Here is a 24,220-nt window from a genome sequence, read left to right on the forward strand (position 1 = left end):
TTTTTATGTGCATTGTTGCTAATAAAAACTTAAATGTCCTGTACTCTGGCAAGACTCCTCTCAACACACTTTTACACTGCCTGATCTATTTTAACAACCTTGGAATGATTCTCATAAAATCATAAAACTATAGAACAGTTTGGGTTGGAAGGGACCCTCAAAGCTCATCTTGTCCAAACCCTCTGCAATGAGCAAGGGCATCTTCAACTAGATCAGGTTGCCCAGAACTCCATCCAGCCTGGCCCTAGATGTCCCCAGGGATGGTGCATCCACCAACCTCTCTGGGAAATCTCTTCTAATATTGCACCACCCTCACTGTAAAACATTTCTTCTTCACATCCAGGCCGAATCTCCCCTCTTTCAGTTTAACACCGTTACCCCTTGTCCTATCGCAACAGGCCCTGCTAAAAAGTCTCTTCCCATCTTTCATATAGGCTCCTTTTAACTACTGAAAGGCTGCAATAAGGTCTCCCTGGAGTCTTCTCCAGGCTGAACAATCCCATCTCTCTCAGCCTTTCCTCATAGGAGAGGTGTTCCATCCCTCTGACCATTTTTGATGGAGGCTAGTATCAGTGACTCCACCAAAACCAGCATCCAACAATTAAAAACGATAAAAATCCATCACAACCCAAGACTGCTGGGTTAGTCTTCAAATCTAGGACCATCACCACAGGCATACTTCCCAGCTGTAGCTCAGGACTCCAGCAACTGCGAAGTCTAATATAAGGCTACACCCAAGCACTCACAAAGGTGCTCCAAATTATGTTACTTCCTGCAGTCAACCATTACATGTTTTGCTACCAACATTTTGCCTTCCCCTTCAGCATTACAAAGAAGTTGTCCCTTTGCTTCAGTGATGACAATGAGAAAATTCACAGCCAATTTCACAGCCTATTCTGCCCACACCTCACAGGCTTTGATGGAGCCGTGTGCGGCCAGCCTCTGGGCATTTACTTGGATGAGACCAGCACCGGCAGTGAGTGCTGCCCTCATAGATCTGACCCTGACAGGCTGGAGAGGCTTCTTTTCCCACGTTGCTGACTTCCTGAAAGGGAGTAAGAACAGCTCCAGAAAGCCAGAGTCACTCAACGGAAATATTTCCAGACTGCCAACTGAAGAGTAAAGAGGATTTCCAGACTGCAGTTTGAGGTCATTCAGTTTTTATTCGCTACACAAGCCACTCCACTTGGCAGAGAAGGAAGAAAGCCTCTTTCCCTAGCAACAAGTCATGTTGTACACACTGCTTATTCAAGGCTTTTATCCCAGAGGTAATAGACTTAGAGAAGGCTATTCTTAAGCACTAATAGGCTAAAAGAACTCAATTATTTTCATTTAAAGACTAACGAGGGTCTCTTGTGAGCTATTCACTTGTTACTTCAGGAACCATGTGGCACTTGTACCACATCTAAGTAAATAAAAGGAAGGGAGGGAAACAAAAAATAGGCACACACACAGACCTCCTATGGTGCAGAACTTCTCTTTAACCAGGAAAAGAGAAAGATCTTCAAAAAGTCCATTACAGTACATAGAGCAGCACGTAAGGGTCAAGCTGTAGACAAAAATTATTACCATGTAACTGCTTATCATCCCTAATTGTTTGGAAATTTTTACAGTAGCATTTAGACTGAGGATAGGATGGAAAACCCTGTAATGCTGGTTTCCTCAGGCCACCATGATTAGTCTAATGCACAAGAGCTGCCTTCTGACAAGATTAAGAGATTACGTAAGATTACAAGAAAGAGGACCGCTATTATCAGCTTGTCATCTTCACTTTGGGGAAAGAGTCCTTGTGAAAGCTACCCACTTTATCTTCCTCTATGGCAAACCAAAACTGCCTGGACAAGCTTCTAATCACACCTTAAAAGCCTTAAAATGTATAAGGGGGCTGCTAACCATTGCAGGACAAAAAATTATTTCTGGTGTTTGAAAGCAAAGTTCCCTTCCTCGTGCTACCTGTAACACAATATTTTTGATTGAAGTAGCTGTTATTTTCTACTCATTTCCTCTTTGCCATTTAACATCGGGAACATGCCAATGAATAATAAACATTGGACATGGGTCAGGCTTTGTCTCATTCCTTCTAATTAAACAGACATACCCATAATCAAACTTCTCACTAGATATTCACAACTCATGAAGCAGGTATTATCACATATATGTAGAGCAACATGTATTGAAAATAAACGACTATTACAGCATTGTAGCTATGCATTCAACAGAAGATGTGAACTCTTTACGTTCAGAGTGTACCTCACAATAATCACCCTCAAAGAAGCTTTACTAAGAAACACAGCATTCAATAGCAACATCTTAAGCACGAAAAGCTAACCACAAGATGAACTCTCTGTTTAAGTAATAAAGCTCATGTTCCAGAACATTTCCTGGAGATTAATGACCAGCTGAAGGAGTTGATAACCAGAAGCAAAGACAAGTGAATTCCCTAGGAAATGTTGCACACAGCCAAGCTTGCTACCCTTACTGGAGCTGGGGAATAAAAAAGAGACCACATTCTATTCACTGCCTGTCCTTAGGTCTCAATTGCTAAAATTACTACTACACTTTGACCATTTCAAAAAATGTGCATTTTATTAAGAAAAAAAATAAAAAGCAAATTTAAGTATCTGAAAGGCTCTCCTCCAAATGCAAGCCATTGCTGAAAACTCAAGTTCTTCTGTCCACTAGCCAGCATGTGAGGCAGCTCAGCAAACACTTAATATTTTATAGTTCAGTTTCACAGAACCTTGATAAAATATAGAATAATTGCCATATGGTCATGTGCTTTCTTTAAGCCAATATATTGATTTTTAATTTTTTCTTCATTAATGCTTTCTTGTGTTATTTTAATTATCCACTGTATCATCAGTGTTATCAGCAGCAGCATCAGATGACAAAGCAGCAAACTGCAGTTTTGTGCATTCAACTCATCCCTGAAAGGAGCTTCATTTTTCATAGAGTCAGTGTATCCAATTGAGCACTGAGAATTCATCACTTCCACAAGTTTATCTCGGGTTTTATTTGCACATTCAGGTAAGTAATTTTAAGTTAGCAAAAGGCAGTCTGACTCCCAGTCTAAACGCCCAGGCTACTGAGTCGCTCTTTCACAAGTCAGAGTAAACATCTTTAGAAATGAGAAAATCTTGACTCCTGGTGTGCAGTAGAAATAGAAGCTATATCAAAATTGCCTCACAAAACACAGCAGTTACCTGCTGAAATTTATCTGGCAACACTAGCAGTCACTCCTCAGATTGTAATGGCTGAAAAGCATGGTCTTATCTTAGGCTATTTCATCAAAAGTTATCTGACCCGAAAAACCACCCACACTGCCTCCACACAGGGCAGCTGGCTGCACAGCATAATGCTTCCCTCACTTTTAAGACTTCCTTCTCATTGTAGCTATGTTATCATAAGCATTCTGCCATAAGCCTCATCACCACAATCAAGGACATGCATTCTACTCCAACAAGCTCTATTTTTTACTACAGTTGATAGATGGTGACAATGATCTCTAATTTATTGGGACTGTTACTCTCTTGATCCAAAACTGTTGGGAGCTGTCACCCGTGCTCATTCACCTTCTGTGTTTTAATGACATGGGACAGGGGAGACGCTTTCTGGAAAGTTCGTGCGGGAGTTAGCACTCTATGGTTTGATGAAATGATTCTGTAGAATTCAAAAGGGGATGATATATTCCTTAGAGAAATGTTTCAAGGTCATTAAACTTTTCAGTATTTCAGAGAAATCTCAAGTATAAAACAATAATATTTCTGTTCCACTCTTTCATTTTAAGTGACACACATTTCCATAAAGGTTATGAAGAATTTTAAGTTTGGAATTAACAGTTAATAAATTTGAATGTTAATCTCATTTGTTCCCCTCTTTAAACAGAAACTGTCCCTTGGTTTCACAATCTGATAAAAAAACATAGTAGCAGTGATTGCCTATACAAGAGCTGACAGTCCTGTGATGAAAAGTGCTAAGTGCAACACAGTATTGTTTAAAAATCCCTTGTAGATATCTTAAAAATCTATCAAAAATCTAGTAGCAAGGAAAAAAAACCAAACAAACAAACCAAACAAAAAAACTATATATTAGGCTCTTAACAGTGTTTGACTTTAAAATTGCTCCTTAAAAAGAAGTAGACACTAACATCCTACAAGATCATATAAAACAAACATTCATGTGGTCTGTTTTACAATGGTAGCAATTAGAGCAAAAGAGCATGGTGGTCCTTCTTATGCCTCCTATTTACATTAAATAATTAACAAGTAATAAGACTCATCACCAGAAAAAGCAGGAAAATTACTTGGTTAAGATACAAAGTATCTTTACACGATTTATATTTCAATAGAATACTCAAGAAAACAGGAAGTGGGGAGGTTCCTACATGAAGCATCTTAACATTCCACAGCCATGTCCCTTTTACTTCAGAATAACACGAAAGACATCTTTGCGCAATGCTAATTATTCTCTGTACTTGCCTACGTGGGAATATCTATAGGAAATAAACACAAACCAGCGCCTAACATCACAGTGCTAATATCTATAAAAGTATGCACATGAGAAGAGATGCTTTTTCATTTATGGCCTAAGCTAGGACTAGTCAGTCACTCACTCACTGATAATATCAGTCAAAACCAGAGCACGTGGAAAGGAGCTACCCAGGCCTGCCTGCATCAATCCCAGTATTACTATGCAATTCCTACAGATGTCATCTCTTAGGAGAACACTTAAGATAATTGCCCATTTGTAAACACTTGATAGAGACTAGTTCCCTCTGTCACCAGCTCCATACAGTGTGCAAGGTCCAGTGTATTTTACTATTACACTCTGCAGTAATGGTATTTTACTATTACACTTACAGACTTGTAGAAAGGTATAAAAAGATCTGCCATTTTTACTTCCTCATAGTTGAGGGTACAGGGCCCTCACTCATTTTTTCAAGACAGGGCATCTACTGTCTCTTGTGAGAAATTAAAAATTACTGCATTACAGTAAGTTTTGTTTCCAGTTTACCCCAAACAAAGCTTATGGCTCCCTCCTGCAGCTAAGTGAAGCGCACAATGCAGATCAAAGAAATGACCATCTTACAGAAAAATTTTCTAGAGAAGAACTACAAAATTTCAAATGCAGATTCCTGCCAGCTGCACTTACATTCAATTTGCTGATAATTTAGAGAAAATACAAAAGGCATTTTATTAATCCTTAAAATAGTTACAACTTTTCTCACAGGTGCCTGGCACAGAACTGTCAACACCAGCAGCCATGCCACAGCCTTCAGACACCACGCATTACAAAAGGGTATTATCCTGAATCACCAGCTCACACGACTTGTGTTCCCTATCTTTGGCACACTTTCCTCAACCCATTAAGAATACACTGAGGGGCAACATCAAGGCATTTATGCAATTCAACCAAGCGCATCCAAGCTCTAAACACACTCGGATCCATGTGTTCTTAAGCAAGTTTATAAAGGCCATTTCCACCATTGTGATCCTAAATAATAAGAGCCAGGCTTCAATGAATAGTTGCCATTTTCATGAAGTCTTTATACGACAGGCTGCCTCCATTCTCTGCAGCCACAGGGAGCTCAACCCTTTTTATCCCTTACAAAACATACTCCCTGGGTTTAAAAGAACATTCTTCTTTTAGAAAACAACTTTGTAGTTTCACCAAGGTGAACAGAAAATCTCATTCCTCTGCTCATTTTCACAGGATTGCTTGGGTTGCTCATGCATGCAAATGCTGAGTGCATTAAACTTTTCAGTCCTTCTTCTGGACGAATGTTTCTCTGTTTCCCACTAAAAGGAAGGCCTGATGCAGACAGCAACACAAAAATGTAATTCCAGGAAAAGAGGATATTTATTTGTCCATCTTGCTAATGACAGAGCCTAGCATTTGCAATTACTCCTGCCATGACAATCTCAACCCAGGTTAAAAATCAATGACTCAAGTATTATAACACCGATTACATAATTTACCTGGGGTTTTCTCTTCCCATATATGCAGCTGACAGTTTTGAAAAGGTCTTACCTTAATTAAGATTATCCTTGCATGCCACTTCAGGAAGAGTCAATGGCTTCATCTTAGGCAAAAAATTGACACACACAAAAATGTGCACCCTATTGTAGACTTAATCCACAGATTAAACTAATGACCATCAAGTCGATCCTTTTTCAATATGCTAAAAGCCCCCCACAAAATAAGGTCTGTATACTCTCAAAATATTAAATGCAATTGTTTTTTTCTTTCCAAATCCTATTAAAATATTATCTCTACATGCTTTCACTCACATTTCACAATGTTTTTAACTTAAAAAGTGTTTATTAAATTATTCATACACTAAAACTAACAGTGGATAATTGAAAATATATGAAAACCATAAACCTAGGCTTTTCCTTTTGGGCTACTAAATTTCTGCCCACAGAAGACTGCACAAGCCTTCATATATTTCACAAGCCACTGAACAGGTAACACTCTCTGAAATCACAGTTCAGAAACTCTCTCTGTTCATTTGGGTACCTGCCACACTAGGTATGGCAGATTATAATTTACAGCTCTACAACCTTCTCTTCCCCCAAGACCCCAACCTCAGCTTTGTTATTTCCAAACATTCCCAACACCCTCCCACCCCCAAGGTCTTTTTGACATTTCATCCTTCCACTCCACCAATGCAAAGGGGAAAGAATATGAAAGGACGGTGTTACCTGGAATAATACTAAGGTGTCAAACACTACTATTGTGTCAAAATACAACAGCATCCTAAGCATTCTTTGCATCAGAGTTTCTGATGCAAAATGGGACTTGTCACCAGAGGTAAGCGACAAAGGCATTAAAGTTTCCGCCACTCAGGAGAAACACAGGCATACACGGAGCACAACTCTCTTCACACTCACCTGAAGCATACATTTTTTCAGTGGGTATTCCTCCTTCATTACCAAGCTAATTCAGAAAGAGGTATATACACACGAGTAACAACAAATCTGTTTCTCTCTTTGAAGGGAGAAATGACCAGGCCTGAACACTGGTCACTACAGACTTTTTGAACACATCAAAGCCCGTGTAAAACCTGTACCACCAGCAGTTAAGCAAAGGATAGCCCACAGTATGCTCTTAAGCAGCCCTAGGAGACACAGATGTTGTCTGATAACCCAATCATTAAGAGAAATTGCACAATGGCTGTGCTGCATTTCTCATCCAATGCAGGACAAGGAGCTTGCTAGCACACAGATGAAGAAAGTTAACTGTCTAAATAATTATCCCTGGCAAGCCAATAAACTCACACCTGACATTGCAGATTCCCAGTCATGTCTCCTGCACCCAAAGCTGCTTCTCTGAGATGCCAGCAAATTGTCTCCCTGCCCCTTTTCTGATATGCAGAAAAAGCTGTAATGATGTGTTTTGATGTTCTCCTTATTCTTACTTGTGTCTCCACATCATTTAGACAAAAATCATGCCTTCCTATGACTGTGTTTTTCAAACAAGCATTTGCAGAAATCCAGAGAAAACCAGCTATAATTGACTCTCTGCCTGCCATACACTGCTCTCAGGAACATCTCTCAACCATTACACAATCTGTTTTTTCATCCCTCCAGCTGTAACTGCTATTGCCTAGCATAATAATAAAAGAAGAAGAAAAAATAAAGGAAGATTCTTTTAAGATCCTATTCCATTTTCATGCCAATGAAAACTTGCCCAGGCACCCATTTCAGTGCCACCTTCTAAATTTTGGAGTCCCATGTGTGACATTCCTGGCAGGTAACATCAAGGTCTATTCTGAATCATTTAGGCCAGTCAGGAGTCTATAGAGCAGTTATTGTTTATTAATCTATTACTAACCTTAGTGGGTTTATTGGCTTGCATGGTTGTTTTGTTTGTTTTGTGGGGGGTTTTGTTGGTTTGTTTTTTGTTTGGTGGTTTGGATGTTTTTTTTTTAATATATATATAAATACAGTAGAAAGCCAGGATCTGCTCTTACTGCAGGATTTAGAGCATGCCCACTAACACTGCTTTCACTGTTACAACCTAAATAAGCCTTAAACAAAAAAAGACAGCAAAAGAAAAAATGTCACCACCCCAAAGAAAAAAAAAAAAACAACAGTTTTAGCAGATATGAAATAAATATAAAAATATTTATATACCTTTGGAAAATTTGTGCAACAAAGTTTAAGTCAATTAAACTGAACCAAGAGTCATTAAAGTGATAGAATATGTTATGTATCGGGGGGTGGGGTGGAAGTAAATTTAACTCCTGAACTGCTACCATATTCATAAGCCCCCAAGTGACACCTCCACTCAGAAACACACAGCTACCATGTCACTTTAATAGCAAACATAGAGGCTGCTTTCACATGCTGGACTTCAGGTTCAGCACCTTTGTCAGCACCTGCATTTTCTTTGTATTGTGTGCAGACAATGCTTTTCAGAGTACTTAAATGCTTTGTTAGACAAGCTGGATACAAAACCTAAAACATTTTCTATTCCTACCTTGTCCAAGAAATTCTGGTTTTCTTAGAAAGAGCTCAAAGAAGGACACTGGATTTATTTGAAAGTAACATGAGCTTGGAGCTTCAAAGCAGGATCACTTACACTTCAGAGAGGAAGTCAAAAGACTCATCTCCAACACTCTACCATTCAAATACTATCTTTAGCATTTTCCTTTCAGACAGTCTTCTGTTAGTTCTTTTCTTAGAGAAGCACAGCTTCTTGCCTCTTCCCCAGCAAAACTCCACCACTCCCTCAAATCCAGCCTGACCCACAGCGAGTCTGAGCTCAGCAACCCTTCCTGCTACCACCTCACTCCTGCTGGGCACACAGCAGCCAAACTGTTGGCTGGCTGTGCGAGCAGCTAATAGAAAAATCTGTCATTCAACCTTCTCACTGATTACACACGCATTAATAGACTCCACAATGTGCAGGAATTCTTTTCTGGAAAATATCTATTATTCACAGCCACCCTACATAAAAAGCTTTTATGCTGTTCCTGAAAGTTTACAACACACTGGGGACCTGCTGGACACAGTTCACAGCATAAGGAAGGTGGGGGGGAATGCCTTTAGCTGGTTTCATTCTTCAGCAGCCATTTGTCCCATTGCTGACATTACCACCAATTTGAGAGAAGCCTATGTATTGTTCTAGCATCTCAGAAATGCCTTGGCATTTTACCGTCTGGCTTGTTTAACATTATTATTCTATTGCCAAATGTTAATTTAAAAGAGTCTGCACACTGAAACTTAAGAGGGCATTCTGTAAAAAAGCCCCTTTGTCCCTGTATCATCCACACAGCATACCTTCATGAGCTCTACTGTGAGCTGCCTAAGGTTTTAAAAACAATAGTGGCTGAAGTCTTTTATGAGAAAGCACTAAAAGCCAAATAGTGAAGCTAATGCCATTTGCAGATGCACACTGTGTCTCACAAGTTGAGCCAAGCAGCATAACACAGGCAAATACTTATCCTCTGAAGAAAACTGAGAATGCAAAGAATGGTGGTTAACAGATTAATGAAAGTCTTACCAGCTCTGGAAGTCCTGCTCTTCCTCCCCACACCTGCAGTGAAATCCTGGTCCTGTTCTCTAGCCACTCATTTAATGTGCTCTTCCCTCAATCTCAGATTACATTCTTTGAGCCTACACAACACGGCTAAATTTTCTCATGCAGGCCCTGCTGACACTTCATTCCCCATCCCAAGGTCAAATGCTTACATTCGCATCCAAACTCCCACAGCACCATGTGCAAGCCCCATACAGCTCTGCATGCATATATTTAACCCCTCTCTGAATTTCCCCCTGCTTGCACCCTCTTGAAGCCGCCAGATCAAATTCACACTCTCCACCTAGTCAGCTGGACCAGTTCACATTTGAACTAGATCCGCAAAGCACTTTCTCACTGGGATCCCACTATTGGGCAGTGTCCATCTCATGTTGTCTTTCCACCAGTACACCCATTCCAGCAGCAAAGAGATGGCAGGACAGGGGTGATGGAAATCCATCATCCATGCCCTGCAGATGGTCTCAGTCCTGATACGTGGATGCTGCTAGAGGAAACCAAGTGTAATTAGTACTTAAGGGCCTTTCACCCCTGCCTTTCTCCTCCTACTTCCCCAACTCTGCCTCTCCTCCAAAGCACAATGGGACAGCAAGGAAGAGGAGCAGAACACTGTGGATATTTACAGTGGAGAAAACAATATAAATTAAAACCAAACTAAAGAAAGGACACTTTCTGGCAGGCTCCACTGAAGTCAAATATGCAAGCTTGCTCTTTTCTTCAATGGAAACACTTTATTTTGGGTAACAGGGTAACCTGAAAGCTTATGAAGGAATATCTGCTTAGGTACCCATATGAACTCAAGTTTTTTGAAGTAAAAAATGTCTGGAAAGCATCCTGCATTTCTAAGGTCCTGTAGCATACTGGAGACATACAACTGTTGATCACTGCACTGGATGCAAGTCACGTGTCTGCCATTACAGAGAACAACTGAATTACCATGCACTGCTTTTGAGAGCTGCACTAAATGTCTGATACTTAAACATATTCAGGAAGGAAAGTATTTGAGAAATATTGGAACATTCAGAGAAAATAATTTTGTTGCAAATACAATGAATATGCATTATTTGACTATTTAAACCCTTTCAACTTCTGAAATCTGGTGCATTTAAACAGCAGTACTGCTGGTTTTGTAACAGAGACCCCGTGTTACCCAGAAAGATAATGGGACAGCAAACTGAGCAGGACCCCCAGCAATGGAAAAGACATTGAGAGACACAGTTGTAGTACAGCTCCACACACAACACTCCATTTTGTTAGGATAAAATTTCTCCAATAATTCGAAGAACAGCTCACATATAAGCTATTATGAACAGTATCATCAGTGTCTGAACATCAGGATTTTCGACAGGCCATAAATAACCATGGAAGTCCCAGTGCTGTCATCTTCTGAGGTACCAAGAAAAGTAGCATTTTAACCTAGCAGACCTTCCTTCTAATTAAACATTTAATTAGAAATACTACTGTGCTTATATGTGAGTCATCATATCAAAAAAGTGCAAGAATACAGCTGTGTTGGAATGCAAGCCAAAAGTGGGTATGCTGATTTTACTTTGTGTTTTTTCATGGCGTCTTAGTAACTTAATTAACTTTACTCACAATGTTAAATACTCTCACATTTAGACATTTAATCAGCCTTTTGTGCATTCAGAGCAGTAGGTATGTTTTCTTCACTCAGTTAATTGGATACTTCTTTCCAGTGTAGCAAAGGGACACTGAAATAATCACCCTGTTTGCTAGACCAGCTATTACACTACAGAGGTTAAAACAAATGCCCTTGTTTGGTTATAAAAGTGAATATAACCTGTTTCTTGCAATCACAAACACATCCACAGGTCTAGTGGGAAACATTACCTAATACCAACAGTCATACTGCATTGGTCTTAAAATCCTAGTTTCACACATGAGTGAAGGCTGAGCTTTCACGCTCCAAAGTCACAAATGCCTTGGAAAATGTAAAGCTCCTGCTTACAGAGCAGAAGGGAAAACGACCAGGCCTTCTCTTTCCAGTGCTCTTTCCAGTGAAGACTGCTCCACAGCTGACAAGAACCAGGGATAGCACTGATGTTTGCTAGACTTACTAATTATATTGGCAAAAGTACTTTGTTAGAAGTTGGAGACTATTTTAAGAAAAAAAAAAAAGCTTACCATTTCCTCTTTGACATAAGATGTGAATCCTTGTCTGCAACTGCTGAGAACAGCTTGGTTACTCATAAAATGCTAGACTGGTATTCACCAATGGCAATTCACCTATTCACCTTGGTAAAAGCTAGAGGGTAGAAATTTATTTTATGCATTTCTTCTTACCGTCACATTATAAAATACTGAAGATTCATTTTACTCTGTACCCTCTACTTCAGCTCAGGTTAACCTATTCAAAAATGAAGCAATTAGCCAGAAAATTGAAAGCCAAATACTTCAGTATATCAAAAAGACACAGAGGCTCTGTAAGCTTTATTTTTCAGCTGTGAATCGTACTTATTTTTCCCAGATCGTGTTGGCTAAATCAATGACATTATATAAATACAGAAAGAAAATGAAGAAACACACCTGGAATAACACTCAAACCAAGGAAACAAAAGGAAAAAGATCTTCTGTTGATTTGAAGTTAGTTAAATGCAACATATATGTTTTACAGCCTGGACTATGAATGAAGTCTAATATTAGACTTCCAGACAAATCTGTGAATTCTCATACTAAACAACATACCTCCAGGAGTCCATTGTTATGCACGTCTTGCTGAGCCTCACACCCATCATAGCAAGATACTTGGGGACAGAAGAGTTTTAATACTGTATGGAACTTCACACCTTCATTTAAAGGGAACAAAGTAGTTTTGATGTTCATGAGACTGATCTGGCATTCTCAAGAAGCACAAAGAAGGTTACAGCACAGTAAACTTCACAGTGCTACATCTCGTTTTCTTTCCCAGCACTACTGTACATCTCATCCCAGCTCTATCCCTGGCCATCCTCTCTGCTCTTAAACATTTATGTAAGGAACTGTGCAAACAGATTCGTCTCAGTCTGTCTTTTTCCTTTTCTGGGAAGCGCTAACAGGAGTTGTAACTAATACAAATCATTATAGCATTTCTCATGAGGTGTTTTCTCAATAAGTTCCTCTAGGCAATCTTTTCCCTGTTGAAAGGAATTATTTCTGTAACACAATGTTTATATAGCACAAAGTCTGTTTCACTCATGGGAAACTAGATCATTACACTGAATTTAAAAGTATGAAGATGAAAAGGTAATACTGCATTCAACAAAAGATAGCAAGAAAAGCTGAGACTCGTTGTCAGCTTTATTTAACCATAAATCACTTTATGGTTAGTAATTACATATTAGAAATAAAAGGGTTTATAATATATTTTATCATATATATTAGATATTTATATATAATTATATCTATAAACATATAAAAATATACAATTAAATACATCATTACACAAGTATTATTTATATATAATTTATAATATGTACTCTAATATAAAATGTACTGAGCAGCAACTTTGTTTGCAGAAAAAGTATCAGAAGAAACACAGCACATAAGTAATTTGCTAAATATACTTTCAGCTTGCAAAAGCTAAAGAGTTTCAGTAATTGCTGGTACACAATGGGATAGGTATCACTTTTCAGCCCAGGGAGGAAATCTGGCACCTTAACAATAGGCAGTATGTGGCAAATAGTAACTTTCATAAGAATTACAGACAGAAGTTTTTAACAATATCCTTTCTCCCCACAAATACTAAACCTCTTCTTCAGGTATGGAATATCATTTTTTGCTTCCAAGTGAGGAAAAAGCAAAGAAGGAACAAGCGAAAATTGCAAATGTGTCTCATTCTCACTCCAAGACATCTAAATACTTCCATGTCTTTTTCAAGCTGTTCCTTTACTTTTTCTTTTTGCATCTTGCTAGAGTATTTGTGCTTTTTAGAATGTATTTTTAAGGTACTAAAGATATGATTAAAAAGCAAAAAAAGGAGCTGATCCCCACCAAAGACCAAATGGGCAGCCTGGTGGGTGGCCTCTATGCTCTTCTCAGCATAAGCATAGAAACACACTATTTACTAATAGATACAGGACCATGGCATGCAGGCTTTTCATTGCTCCCCATCCTTCACACATCCACCACTATTTCAAGGTTGAAACAGTCATCCCTCCAAAGTAAAGGAGACCTCCCATTTTTCCTTTGCTTATGGGAAGAAATGAAAACTTAAGTTTGAAGCAACAGACATAACGAAAACACAAAGGGAAAAGGAGCAGGTAAGGAGTCCTAAAACAGAGCTGACACCTATGGATTAGGTGAAGAAAACCTATACTGCAAGGCCATCATACAAGAAGATTCTTGTGAGATCCCCACTGTATTCTGGCAAATCCACATACAGGAGCTTACTAAAGTATCAGCTCATTACTTAAACCACAGCCTCATGTCTGTTTTCTATCACCTGCATTACCAAATCATTACACTAATTTCATGTCAACAGGTTTCCAAAACACATCTCTGTGTCTGTGGAACTCTTCAATTGCTCCTTGTCATTATTCAAGAGTTAAAAGCATTTGCTTTTTCTTGGAGATGCTGCGATTACTCACCCAGAGCAGGAGCTCTTTGTGTGCAGCTGCATATGCTTTTAATGGGGTTTATTCTGCAGCCAAAGCAGTAACAGAGAAAGCTTTTGTTAACTCAACGTTTGTGCTGCAAGTCTGCTGAAAAGGATGTCCCTCCAGTATTAGAAGTTAATTTAGCTGCTTCTGCTACCATTCAACCCTTGGCCTCTGTTCTGAGGCTGCCAGCACAAATACAACCTGTGATGGCCATTCTCATAAACTTGTTCTGTATGAAGGGATCTGAAATGTCTGGCTCAGCTTGATCAGGGAGACGCGTCAACCCAAAAGCTCTAATAACCAAGACATCAAGCAAGAGGCTTTTTTCGCCCACAGTGTCTATGTTACATAGCTTGTTGTCAACATTTTGATGCATTTGAACTTGCACAGGATTTAATGTGATGAACCTGAGCTCACAGAGAAGAGCATTTATGCAGTCCCGCTGAATGAAGCTGAAAACAGTGGACTTGGACAAATGCTGCTAAAAAAATTGTTGCTAGATTCAGTCCTCAGTTACTACAGCTGCAACATTAAATAAGTCCTTCAGCAATATGCAAGAAAATAATCAAGCACACCTAGGATTCCTTTAAATAGGGATGTTAACTATGGCCTACACAAGACAACACAGCACCAATTGAACTTTTCAACATTTCAAACATTCTTTTCATAGCATACACTAAGATAGTGGTACCCGCAGGAGTGCCAGCTTATGAATTGATCAAACGTCACTGAATTTGATCAGTTAGGTTCCAAACTACAACAGCCATGTCTATTATCTCAATTGTTAGCCCTTAGACAAGACAAACTTGTCACATAGCTTCTGCTACGCAAATTATTGGAGTGCAAAAGAAAAACTTTAATGTCCTGGTTTCAGTTAGGATAGAATAAATTTTCTTCCTAGTAGCTGTGTTTTGGCTTCAGTCTGAGAACAAAGCTGATAACACACTGATGTTTTAGTTGTTGCTTGGTAGCGCTCAAGGACTTTTCAGTCTCTCAAGCTCTGCCAGTGAGGAGGGGCACAAGAAGCTGGGAGGAAGCAATGGCAGGACACTTGACCCAAACTACCCAAAGCGGTATTCCATACCACAGCATGTCATGCCCAGTGTATAAACTGGGGGGAGTTACCCAGAAGGCCAGGTCGCTGCTTGGGTCAGCCTGGGTATCAGCCACGGGGGGGTGAGCAACTGTATTGTGCATCACTACTGTTTGTTGGTGGGTTTTTAGTTTCATCTCTCTGCTTTTATTATTTCCATTTTTAATATCAATATTATGTTGTACTTTATGTCAATTATTAAACTGTTCTTATCTCAAGCCATGGTTTTTACTCACTTTCCAGTTCTCCTTCCCATCCCACTGTGGGGAGTGCTGGTGGTGGTGAGTGAGCGGCTGCGTGATACTTAGTTACCAGTTGGGTATAAACTACAACATTTACCCTTAAAATGGTTAAGGCTCCACATATGCTTGAAAATGAAAGCATTCAGTTTACTTAAAGATGAATTTAGAGATTGATTTCCACGGAATTTCACCTCATACCCTCACAAGAGCTGCATAGCAGAATTCACATTAGTTGCTTTACGCTACTGGTACAACAGCTATTAAGCAAGGAAAGCTAGACAGAAACATGTAGAGCGGACCACTGCTGCCTGACTGAATATAACACAAGGCACTGCACTGCACTAGAGTTGATAATACAAAACCACCCACATGACTAAGAATTTATAGTTTAGCAGCTTTCAGACAAGAAGGTAGTAACAATGAAACAAGCAATGATAACCACCACAATGTAACCAACAGCAGCCTGACACTCTCCTTACTCCTCTACACAACTTCACTAGCCTGTTAAATATACATTCACTAGCATTCACCAGAAACTAACTTTTTGTCTGGCAGGCAACAGAGAAAAGCAGGGAGTATCTCCTCTCTCCTCTATGCCCCAAATCCTGTCAACTGGCATGATCCAGAAATGGAGAAGGAAGAAGGGAAGGAAAGATGGTGCAAGCATACAAAAGAAATGCAAGACTCAAGACAGTTACATACAGCCTTGGCAGCCCCACCACGATGGAAAAGCAGTTTTGTATCATGCAGTGGCTTCTTAACATCTGGGAGTATTGCTCATCCATGAAATGCAGTGAAGCATACTAAGGGTTTAACTTTACTTCAGAGTTAGTGAGCTATTACAAACAAGCTGGTTTCCTAGTCCCACAAAGCAAAAGGTGGGGGCAGTTCTCTGAACATTTGGACTAAGCAGATGCACTGGCCACCAGGAACTGAAATTAAGCTGTTGGCTAGCTTACATCTCACTAGGACAACTATCTTTTCCCATCAAACAGCAGCTGTTGTCTGAGTCTAATTATACACACAGTTTATACAACTCACAGTAGCACACTTGAGAGCTTTAGCTCTGAATGCACACATGGTCAGTGGTGCTAGCATTTTCGATCAATGCCATGAGGTATTTTTGCTTTGTTCTATTATAAAAATATTTACTAGAACTTATTTCCAATTTTGGATTAATGAAAGATAGAGAAGTACGGAAAGATGCATTTGTTTTTCCCAAATGGCTTTGCAAGAGGTCCTAGGGCTGTACTGCCTGCCACATAAGCAGGCAGAATCAGGTGGTATCATCTTTTCTTTACCATCTTGACTTTCCTAGTATGGTTATAACAATAGAAAGTCCCAGTGGACTATGCAAGTCCAAATACCTTGAAAGGTTCATATTTCCCACCTACAAAACTGTCTCAACTCAAGCAATTTTGAACTTCAGTCACTGGACTAGTTTTCTGAAGCCTAAGATAAGATGGACACATTCTCAGATTTACACAGCATCTAGGCCCACTGTTTTATATTTTGGGGCAGGTGGATGTCAAAATGCATTGAAGAGGCTGTGGAAAATACATGCAAACTTTTAGTTTTAGTTTAAACTGAAGATCTACTCAGGCAGCCAGTGGAACTGCTGAGGGCATGGGGAATAGGAGGTAACCATTTAATCTGCTATTTTTCAAGCCATGAAATGGGATTGGGCACACTGAACCATGTCAGAGAGCAACAGCCTTACATCTGGCCATTTCTGAATGGTATAGATACTGGGAGAGGTAGGGGAGCAAGTTATTTTGCCAGCCAATGTGTTTGGAAGCAAAAGAAAACCCAGTGGAAGCTGGGGTCAGATCTCAATCAGAACAGGGAGAACAGCAGCAATGCAAGGACAAAGACTGCACCTGAGAGCTGTTTTGAAAATTCACTGAAGTTCAGAGAGAAGTAAAAGCTACAAGCCCTCAGGAATGAAGTATGCACAGATTCTAAACTAATTAGTACAAAAGCAGGATAGTAGTTTGTAGATGGTACCAGTACAGTCACAGACAATGACACAACTGCTACACTGCTCCTTGCATTGAACTGAAACTTAAAAACCATCTTCTTGGGGAAACTGAATTTCCAACTGCATAATCTGGGGCAAAGCACTGGGAATTGCCTGATTTTAGCACAGAATCCATAACCTTGCACAGTGTTTGGTGACATTCCTGTAATTAACATGCAGTTAATGCTGGAGGAGAAACCTTTTTTCTTCCTGTGACAATTTTCAAGACTTCTACTGGGCTAAGCCCAAGGCCTCCTAAGTTTTTCAAAAGAATAGTCACTGAAAATTCAAGGCCATATTTTTGGTCTGAAAGATGCAAAAAAAAAAGGGGATTAAAGTTGGAATTCAAGCCTCCAACTTGAGTACCTCAGTAACTGATCTTGTGGCTATTCATCTCAGGCTGAGGACAGAAATTCAGTCCTGTGAATTTGAGAAACCTTTTGCAAGCAACAGAATAATGCTGTAAGAAACACCCTATTTTCAATTAAACTTAGCATTACCACAGTAATCCTTTTAGTACAAAATTCCCATGGGTATCTATCCACAAAACTGTATTACACCTTTAAAAACACATAAATCACTGCAGGAAAAAAAAAAAAAGTCACTATGAATAAGTTGCTGAAACCTACTGCAGTAAATTACTTAAAAACTTACAAAGGCATACAGGTATTAGAAACAGCAGAACCTTCTACTGTACATAAAAGCTAATACCTATCTTTCAATAACCATCCCTATACTCCAGAAGTTTCAGTGCTTCAGTTACAAAAGCCTGCTTATATTCATGTACTTGAGGAGACATTCTGTGAAAATCCACAAAAAAAGATCCAAAGCAGTCTGGGGCTTCCACTTCACTCTTCACACTGAACAGCTACTGCTCAGTGCGGGTAGCAGCTCACCACGTGAGAGAGACCAAGCTTTAGATGACTCTGCCTGTTGCCATGCCAGGTCATATCTGTTTCTGTCTCACACAGTAAAAACCATGAGATTCTGCTATTCACATTAGGCAGGAAACAACTCTTCCTGCCTCATCTGAAAGTCAATCAGTGACAGAGTTAAGAAGTCAATTTTTAGTTTAAAACTTGAGAGACCTTATGTTCAGTGGATGTAGATCAAGAAAGATCAGAAAAGAAAAAAATGCCCTTGTCATAAATAGCAAGGTATGTTACACAGAGGCTTCTCTTCCTTCAACTAAGTGTTTCAAGAAACAGGATATATCATTACACCAGGAACATACAGCTAACCCAAAATCTGCTTCTAGTTTGCACAAGTACAAAACTGGAAGAAGCAGTACCCTACTTTAGTGAGCTTATGCAAAGTCATAAGCCATGAAGGGAAAGAAAATAAAGGAGAGCTCACACTCCAGACTGCTGAATTACCATGGGTTAACAAGAACAACCAAGCCACAAGTGCGCCAAGCTCGCTGCTCCTACACTGGTAAGGATTCATCCCATAGCACACATCCATCCCAAGACCATTTCTATTTCTTAGACTAATAGCAAGTGTTGTACCTAAAAAAAAAAAAAAAAAAAAAAAAATCAAAAAATCAAAAAAACATTACTAGTGTTCTGGACACTTGCTGTTTTCACATCAAATCCCCTACTTTGCTCCATAGAGTTTTGAGCCTGGCCCACAAAGGCAAGCATGCAGTGACTTGGTGCTTCACATCCTCTCCTACACAGGAGCAAGAGACCTGCTCTTACACATCATGGCAGTATCTATTGAGAAGCTGTTCTGCTTGCTATGCTGCTCTTCAGTACTCACACTAAAGCTGGTTCTTGTAGCTTTCCAAAGACAAGGACCAGAGCAAATAGTACTCTGCTCTCCCTTACTAAAAATCCTCTAGGCAAGAAGGAGAGGTGTTGATTTCTTGTGATGCAGTTCTGAAGTGCATATACAGTTAGGTTTTTTCCTCTAGCCAGAAATGTTATCCATTCCCTTTTAACTTGTAAAAAAAGCATGATGCTCAATCCTTATCATGTCCAATATTAATACTGAAGATTTCCCCTACCGACAGGCTAAGTTTCAAATTATGTAATTGTTACATTAATTTCTATATAACATATTCATTAGAAGCTTTATATTAATTTTAAAATGCAACTGAAATCTGTAATGTTCCTTTTAATGCCATTAAATGGATTTTTCTGTCAATGAAGTTTTTACATAAATTGAGTTAAAAGAGGCAGGCATATTTTGCCAGAAAGCAATACTTCAGAATATTCTGTTTGCAGCTGTATTTACAATTCCAGCTGCCACTTACTTACAGTTTCAATCAAAGACCAATTAAAATTCCACATTTAAGATTCACACCTTAGCATTCAAATCTGCTGTCCCTTCCCAGGGTTTGTCTAAGATGCTGTGAGCCACTGAATACTGCTTAGCATTACGTACACCAAACAGTTAAGAACTAGAATCTAGAGGATAAAAACTGTGCAGCAAATGTTCAGAATGGGATATAAACTGAAATAGCAGATCATCATCTGCTTTCAGGCCTACATCAAGTATTTCTTGAAAGCTAGTTCATAGTTCTTTAAGATCTCTCTACTGTAAACACCTCAAATTCAAGACCATGAACCAAGTTGAGTGGCAATGACATAAAGTAAGTGCCTAAGACTAAAACACTACTTTGACTGGATAAACTTGCCCATTTACAACCTCATACTGATGGTGCTCCATCACTACAGGTTACCTGGTTTTGCTCCCGTAAACACACTTCCTCAGTAACACCAGGAGAGTGTAACAGCAAAGCTGCAAGGAGATGATGCTTGGAAGCTCTCTCCTGTTGCTTATGAAACTACACAAAGATTATACTGTCTTACTGAGAAGGTGCTGACTTCCTCTGCCCATCTTCAGTTAAGACCATGCCAACCCAAAAACAGATAGAGAAGTCAACCACAGACAGAGAAAAAAACAAGAAATACATTTTCATGGTCTGCTTTTAAACAACAGCTGTACTGTGAAAGGGGGAATGTTAAATGCCAATTTCTTTCAGCTGCCCACATTTCAAGTTTGGATAGCTGACCTTCAGATCTAGCATAATACTAGCTTTCTAAAGCACAATGCGGCTGTCAGGAGTAAGGTGACTTACAAAGACAGTAAAAAGATTGACAAGGCAATATCCAATATAACTTCCAAATAGTCAAAATTACGCAGAATTATCAGACATCATAATTTATTTCTTCACATGCCTTGCTGATTTATTTGTTAGGTTTCCTGTCTTCTGGAATTAACTAGAGTTTTGCTATCCATACCCACATCTTCAGTAAACAGAAATGCCATCTTTGCCAGGTCCCCAAAGCCATTTCAAGGATATCAGAGCAAAAGGTATCTGCTATTCTTACTGGTAAAACTACAAGGGAAAGATTCTTGTGTTTGATGATGTTAAAGAATCAATGGCAATTCACTGACCTTGACTATAAGATGAACATCTGTGTGCTGATTTTTCTGCTGCTGTTCTTCACTAGCTCAGGATGCCTATAAGCATCTGAAACAGGCTGGCAGAGACATTTTCCCATACTCACACTGATAGTTAATGACCTTTGAATTTAATAGTCTAACATCAAGAAGAAGTATACATATTGACTAAAGTGCATGTGATAGCTACCTGTATTACTAGCAGGAAACGAGCATGTTTCAGGAATTCCAAACATTTACTGATGGTTTAGACAAATGTTATTCTTTTCTTTAATCCCACCATACACAGTCACCTGCAGAACAGTCTGACAGATAATAGAATTTTTCTGTAATTCAATCTGATTCACATCTCCATCACTTCCAAAAACAAAAATATCATGGCATAATTCCTGGTGCAGACTGGACAGAATCCAAGCCCAAATGTTAAGCGGATTGGTGCGCAGGACACCTACTGATTTCATACCAGAAACTGGATTTTGCTTTCCTCTAATTTGCATTAAGGCTGTGAACACAAACTCACTGGCTTGTGTGTCCCCTCCTGCTGTCTTTCTTCCACCTTCTGTAAATGTACATAGAAAAAATGCGCAATTAGAGCATTCCTCAGGACAAGTAATCGCCACTCTCTGCCTCTTTCCAAATACAACCAGTCGGTAAGCAGAATAAAAACTACAATCCATTTGGGGAAAAAAAAACAAACCTCATTAACTCTCTTCAATTATATTATTGTCTAAAAGAATCATTGTACAATTGTACATTATACACGCTGTATAATCCAGTAGTGAATAAACAGTATTTATCCTAAATACAGACCAAATATTACATGGCTAATCTAATAATAAGTACTGCTTACTATTTCCTAAGGATATCCCTATGCACTGAAAATTTATGGTATCAGTGGAGTTCTTTGCTTTAGCTCTCCACAGTAATAACAACAGGGTTCCAAGAAGGTCATAGTGATTTTCTTATCTAAGTTAATGCAGCAAACCCTTCAGTGTAGTTAAATGGAAAAAAAAAAACACTTCTGTATATGGCATTGAACCTAGGATGTATTTTAGGAACTGACAGCTGTGCAGCTTGTTTCAGAAACATTTCAAAGCTACACCAACATGAGAAACTGACTGATTCTAATCTGGAAAGGCCATTCCTTTTCCAAACCTATTGGCTTATTTTAAGTTACACTTCTGCTGACACTTCTCCCCTCTTCCTGCAGCATCTCTCAACAGAAAACTCAAACAAACTTTCAGTTATTTGATCAAGTTATACCTTATCTATCAAAAGTATGAGAAGACCAAATTCACCACCTCTGTTTTGCAAAAGGTAAGTAGTGAAGTCAATAGAATCTTCTGAAGTCATCCTACAGGTCAGTGGTAGGCAGACAAGATGGTAATTTGGGCTCCATAGCACTGTACAAAGTTCCACACAATACAGCATTGTGTCATCTCTCAAAAAGCAATGAAGTCCTTGCATGCAAACATACTAGCAGATGTCAAGTTCCAGGAAGCAGAGCTGTATTCTGGAAACCCAGCCTCTGGCCCATAGACATTTTTGTTTTGATGGCTGCTTTTACCTTCTTCATAAACACAATAGATATAGTGAAAGATACATTTGATTTCCCAGAAATTATTAGCTGTTTAATATTCAAAGTAGTCATAAAAACATGTTAATTGTTAACATGCAATGTGTTATTAACCTATATGATCTGTGATAATTTTAAGGACAAACTGCTACCAAGGCTGTGAAATTGATACTCAGAAATTAACTAGTACAAGAACCTTCTTTGGGAACAATACCTCAAGATTGAACAGTTTTCTTGACATGTGCACCACAATACAAGCTGTAAAGCTTGACAAAACGCCATGACCTGTTCCATACAGGAAGATAGATTAGATGGGCTTTACATGTCTGAGAACAACTTGTTAAATTGCACATAAAGGTTCACCATCAAAACTTTAGTAGACATAACAAATACGAGCGTGGTTATATTTTAATATCTGTACAGAAGTAACACATGTCAGGGCTTTTTCTGAAGTCACAAGCATCTAGGAAGTGATTAATACATAGAATTATAATACTCCTGTAGGTACTAGTAGAAGATCTCTCTTAATTTATTATCACAGAGGCTCAGGCCTGCCCTACCTTGAGGGGCAGCATTATTTACTCTACACTTATGGCACTCTCAAGATAAACGGCCTAAGGCATGCTGGTGAAAAAGCTAAATAAATAGGAAAACACATGAGCATTAAGAAGCAGTAAATCACCACAACAGAAAGAGACAGCAGAAAGCAGGGTGTCCCACATTACAGATGGCAAAGTATTCAGGCTGCAGTCTTACAGGATTTCCTATTTAGGTAGATACAAAGTAGGGATACTCCACATTTTAAAAAGCAGAAAAATAAGCAGTACCTTTTCAAATACAGCTTATTTATCTGCCTCAGTCAAGTCCGTCTGACTTTCTTTTGCTACTTTAACTTCATGTACACTCCACTCCATTTAAAATGATGCAATCATAAACCTGACCTGGAAAAGGAAGCCGTAGAAACAAGCCTAATGGGGAAACCACACTAACTGCCAAGGCCTGATTCAGTTTTGTATTCACTGTTATCAAAATCCCAAGTCGTACTGAGTCAGTCATAGAAATGAAAAGGTTTGTTTCTTTAAACACCAGACAACTCTGTTTTCATTAACTTATTTCCCTCTCTCACCTCCCATCACTCACCAAGGGCTTGGTTTCATCTTCATCTTTGAAATAGTAAAGCTGGTCACCCTTGAGAACAAACCAACGTGTGTGCCAGGTCTTGACAAAGCCTCCTTGCTTCCGCAGCCACCCGCACTTAATGGCACTGTGCCGCCCTTGGCTCGGTGTGGGAGTCTCTGCAGAGCCATTGTGTTCTTCCATGCTGGAACTGGGCAAGTCTCCTGCTGACAAAAAAAAAAACAAAAGAGGAAAAGGTAAATAATTAGATTATTATCCAGGCAGTAACTTGCTCTTTTCAACTCAGCTGGAAAAGAAATATGCCCCAGATACAAAGGTGTGCTAGAAAAGCATTTAGCATCTGTCTGCTTATTCTTAAGCACCCCATCGGCTGAGACAGTAACAATAACAAACTCAGTTGTTAAAAAGCAGGAAAGAAGCAAAAGATTTGTTCAAGTACAGTGTAAGATATTTCAACTAGCACTGAGGAAGACATCAGCTGTTTCTTGAGATGAGCTCTCCTGGATTATAGGCAGTAACAAGGAATGAATTTACAAAACACCTTTGGACTAAGGAAAGCAGTGTGCTTCTCACTACCGTACCTCCCCATTTAGTATTCCC

General features: G+C 39.2%; 1 protein-coding gene across 2 annotated transcripts in view; it reads right to left on the reverse strand.

Annotated features, from left to right (window-relative positions):
* Nucleotides 1-23,823, reverse strand: part of ARHGAP24 (Rho GTPase activating protein 24) — a 171,916-nt gene extending 148,093 nt beyond the window's left edge. Inside the window, exon 1 of one of the 2 annotated variants that reach the window (XM_057425297.1) lies at nt 23,624-23,823. In XM_057425297.1, coding sequence (XP_057281280.1) covers nt 23,624-23,803 — 180 coding nt within the window. In that variant the 5' untranslated portion in view covers nt 23,804-23,823. Of the gene's footprint in view, nt 1-6,893; nt 7,047-23,623 lie in introns of those variants that run through there. The other variant, XM_057425298.1, reaches the window with a different exon arrangement.
* Nucleotides 23,824-24,220: the final 397 nt, after the last annotated feature.

Source organism: Pezoporus wallicus, unplaced genomic scaffold (genome assembly GCF_028554395.1).
Source record: "Pezoporus wallicus isolate ANWC-B61680 ecotype Strahan unplaced genomic scaffold, APGP_CSIRO_Pwel_v1 contig_7853, whole genome shotgun sequence".
NCBI lineage: Eukaryota > Metazoa > Chordata > Aves > Psittaciformes > Psittacidae > Pezoporus > Pezoporus wallicus.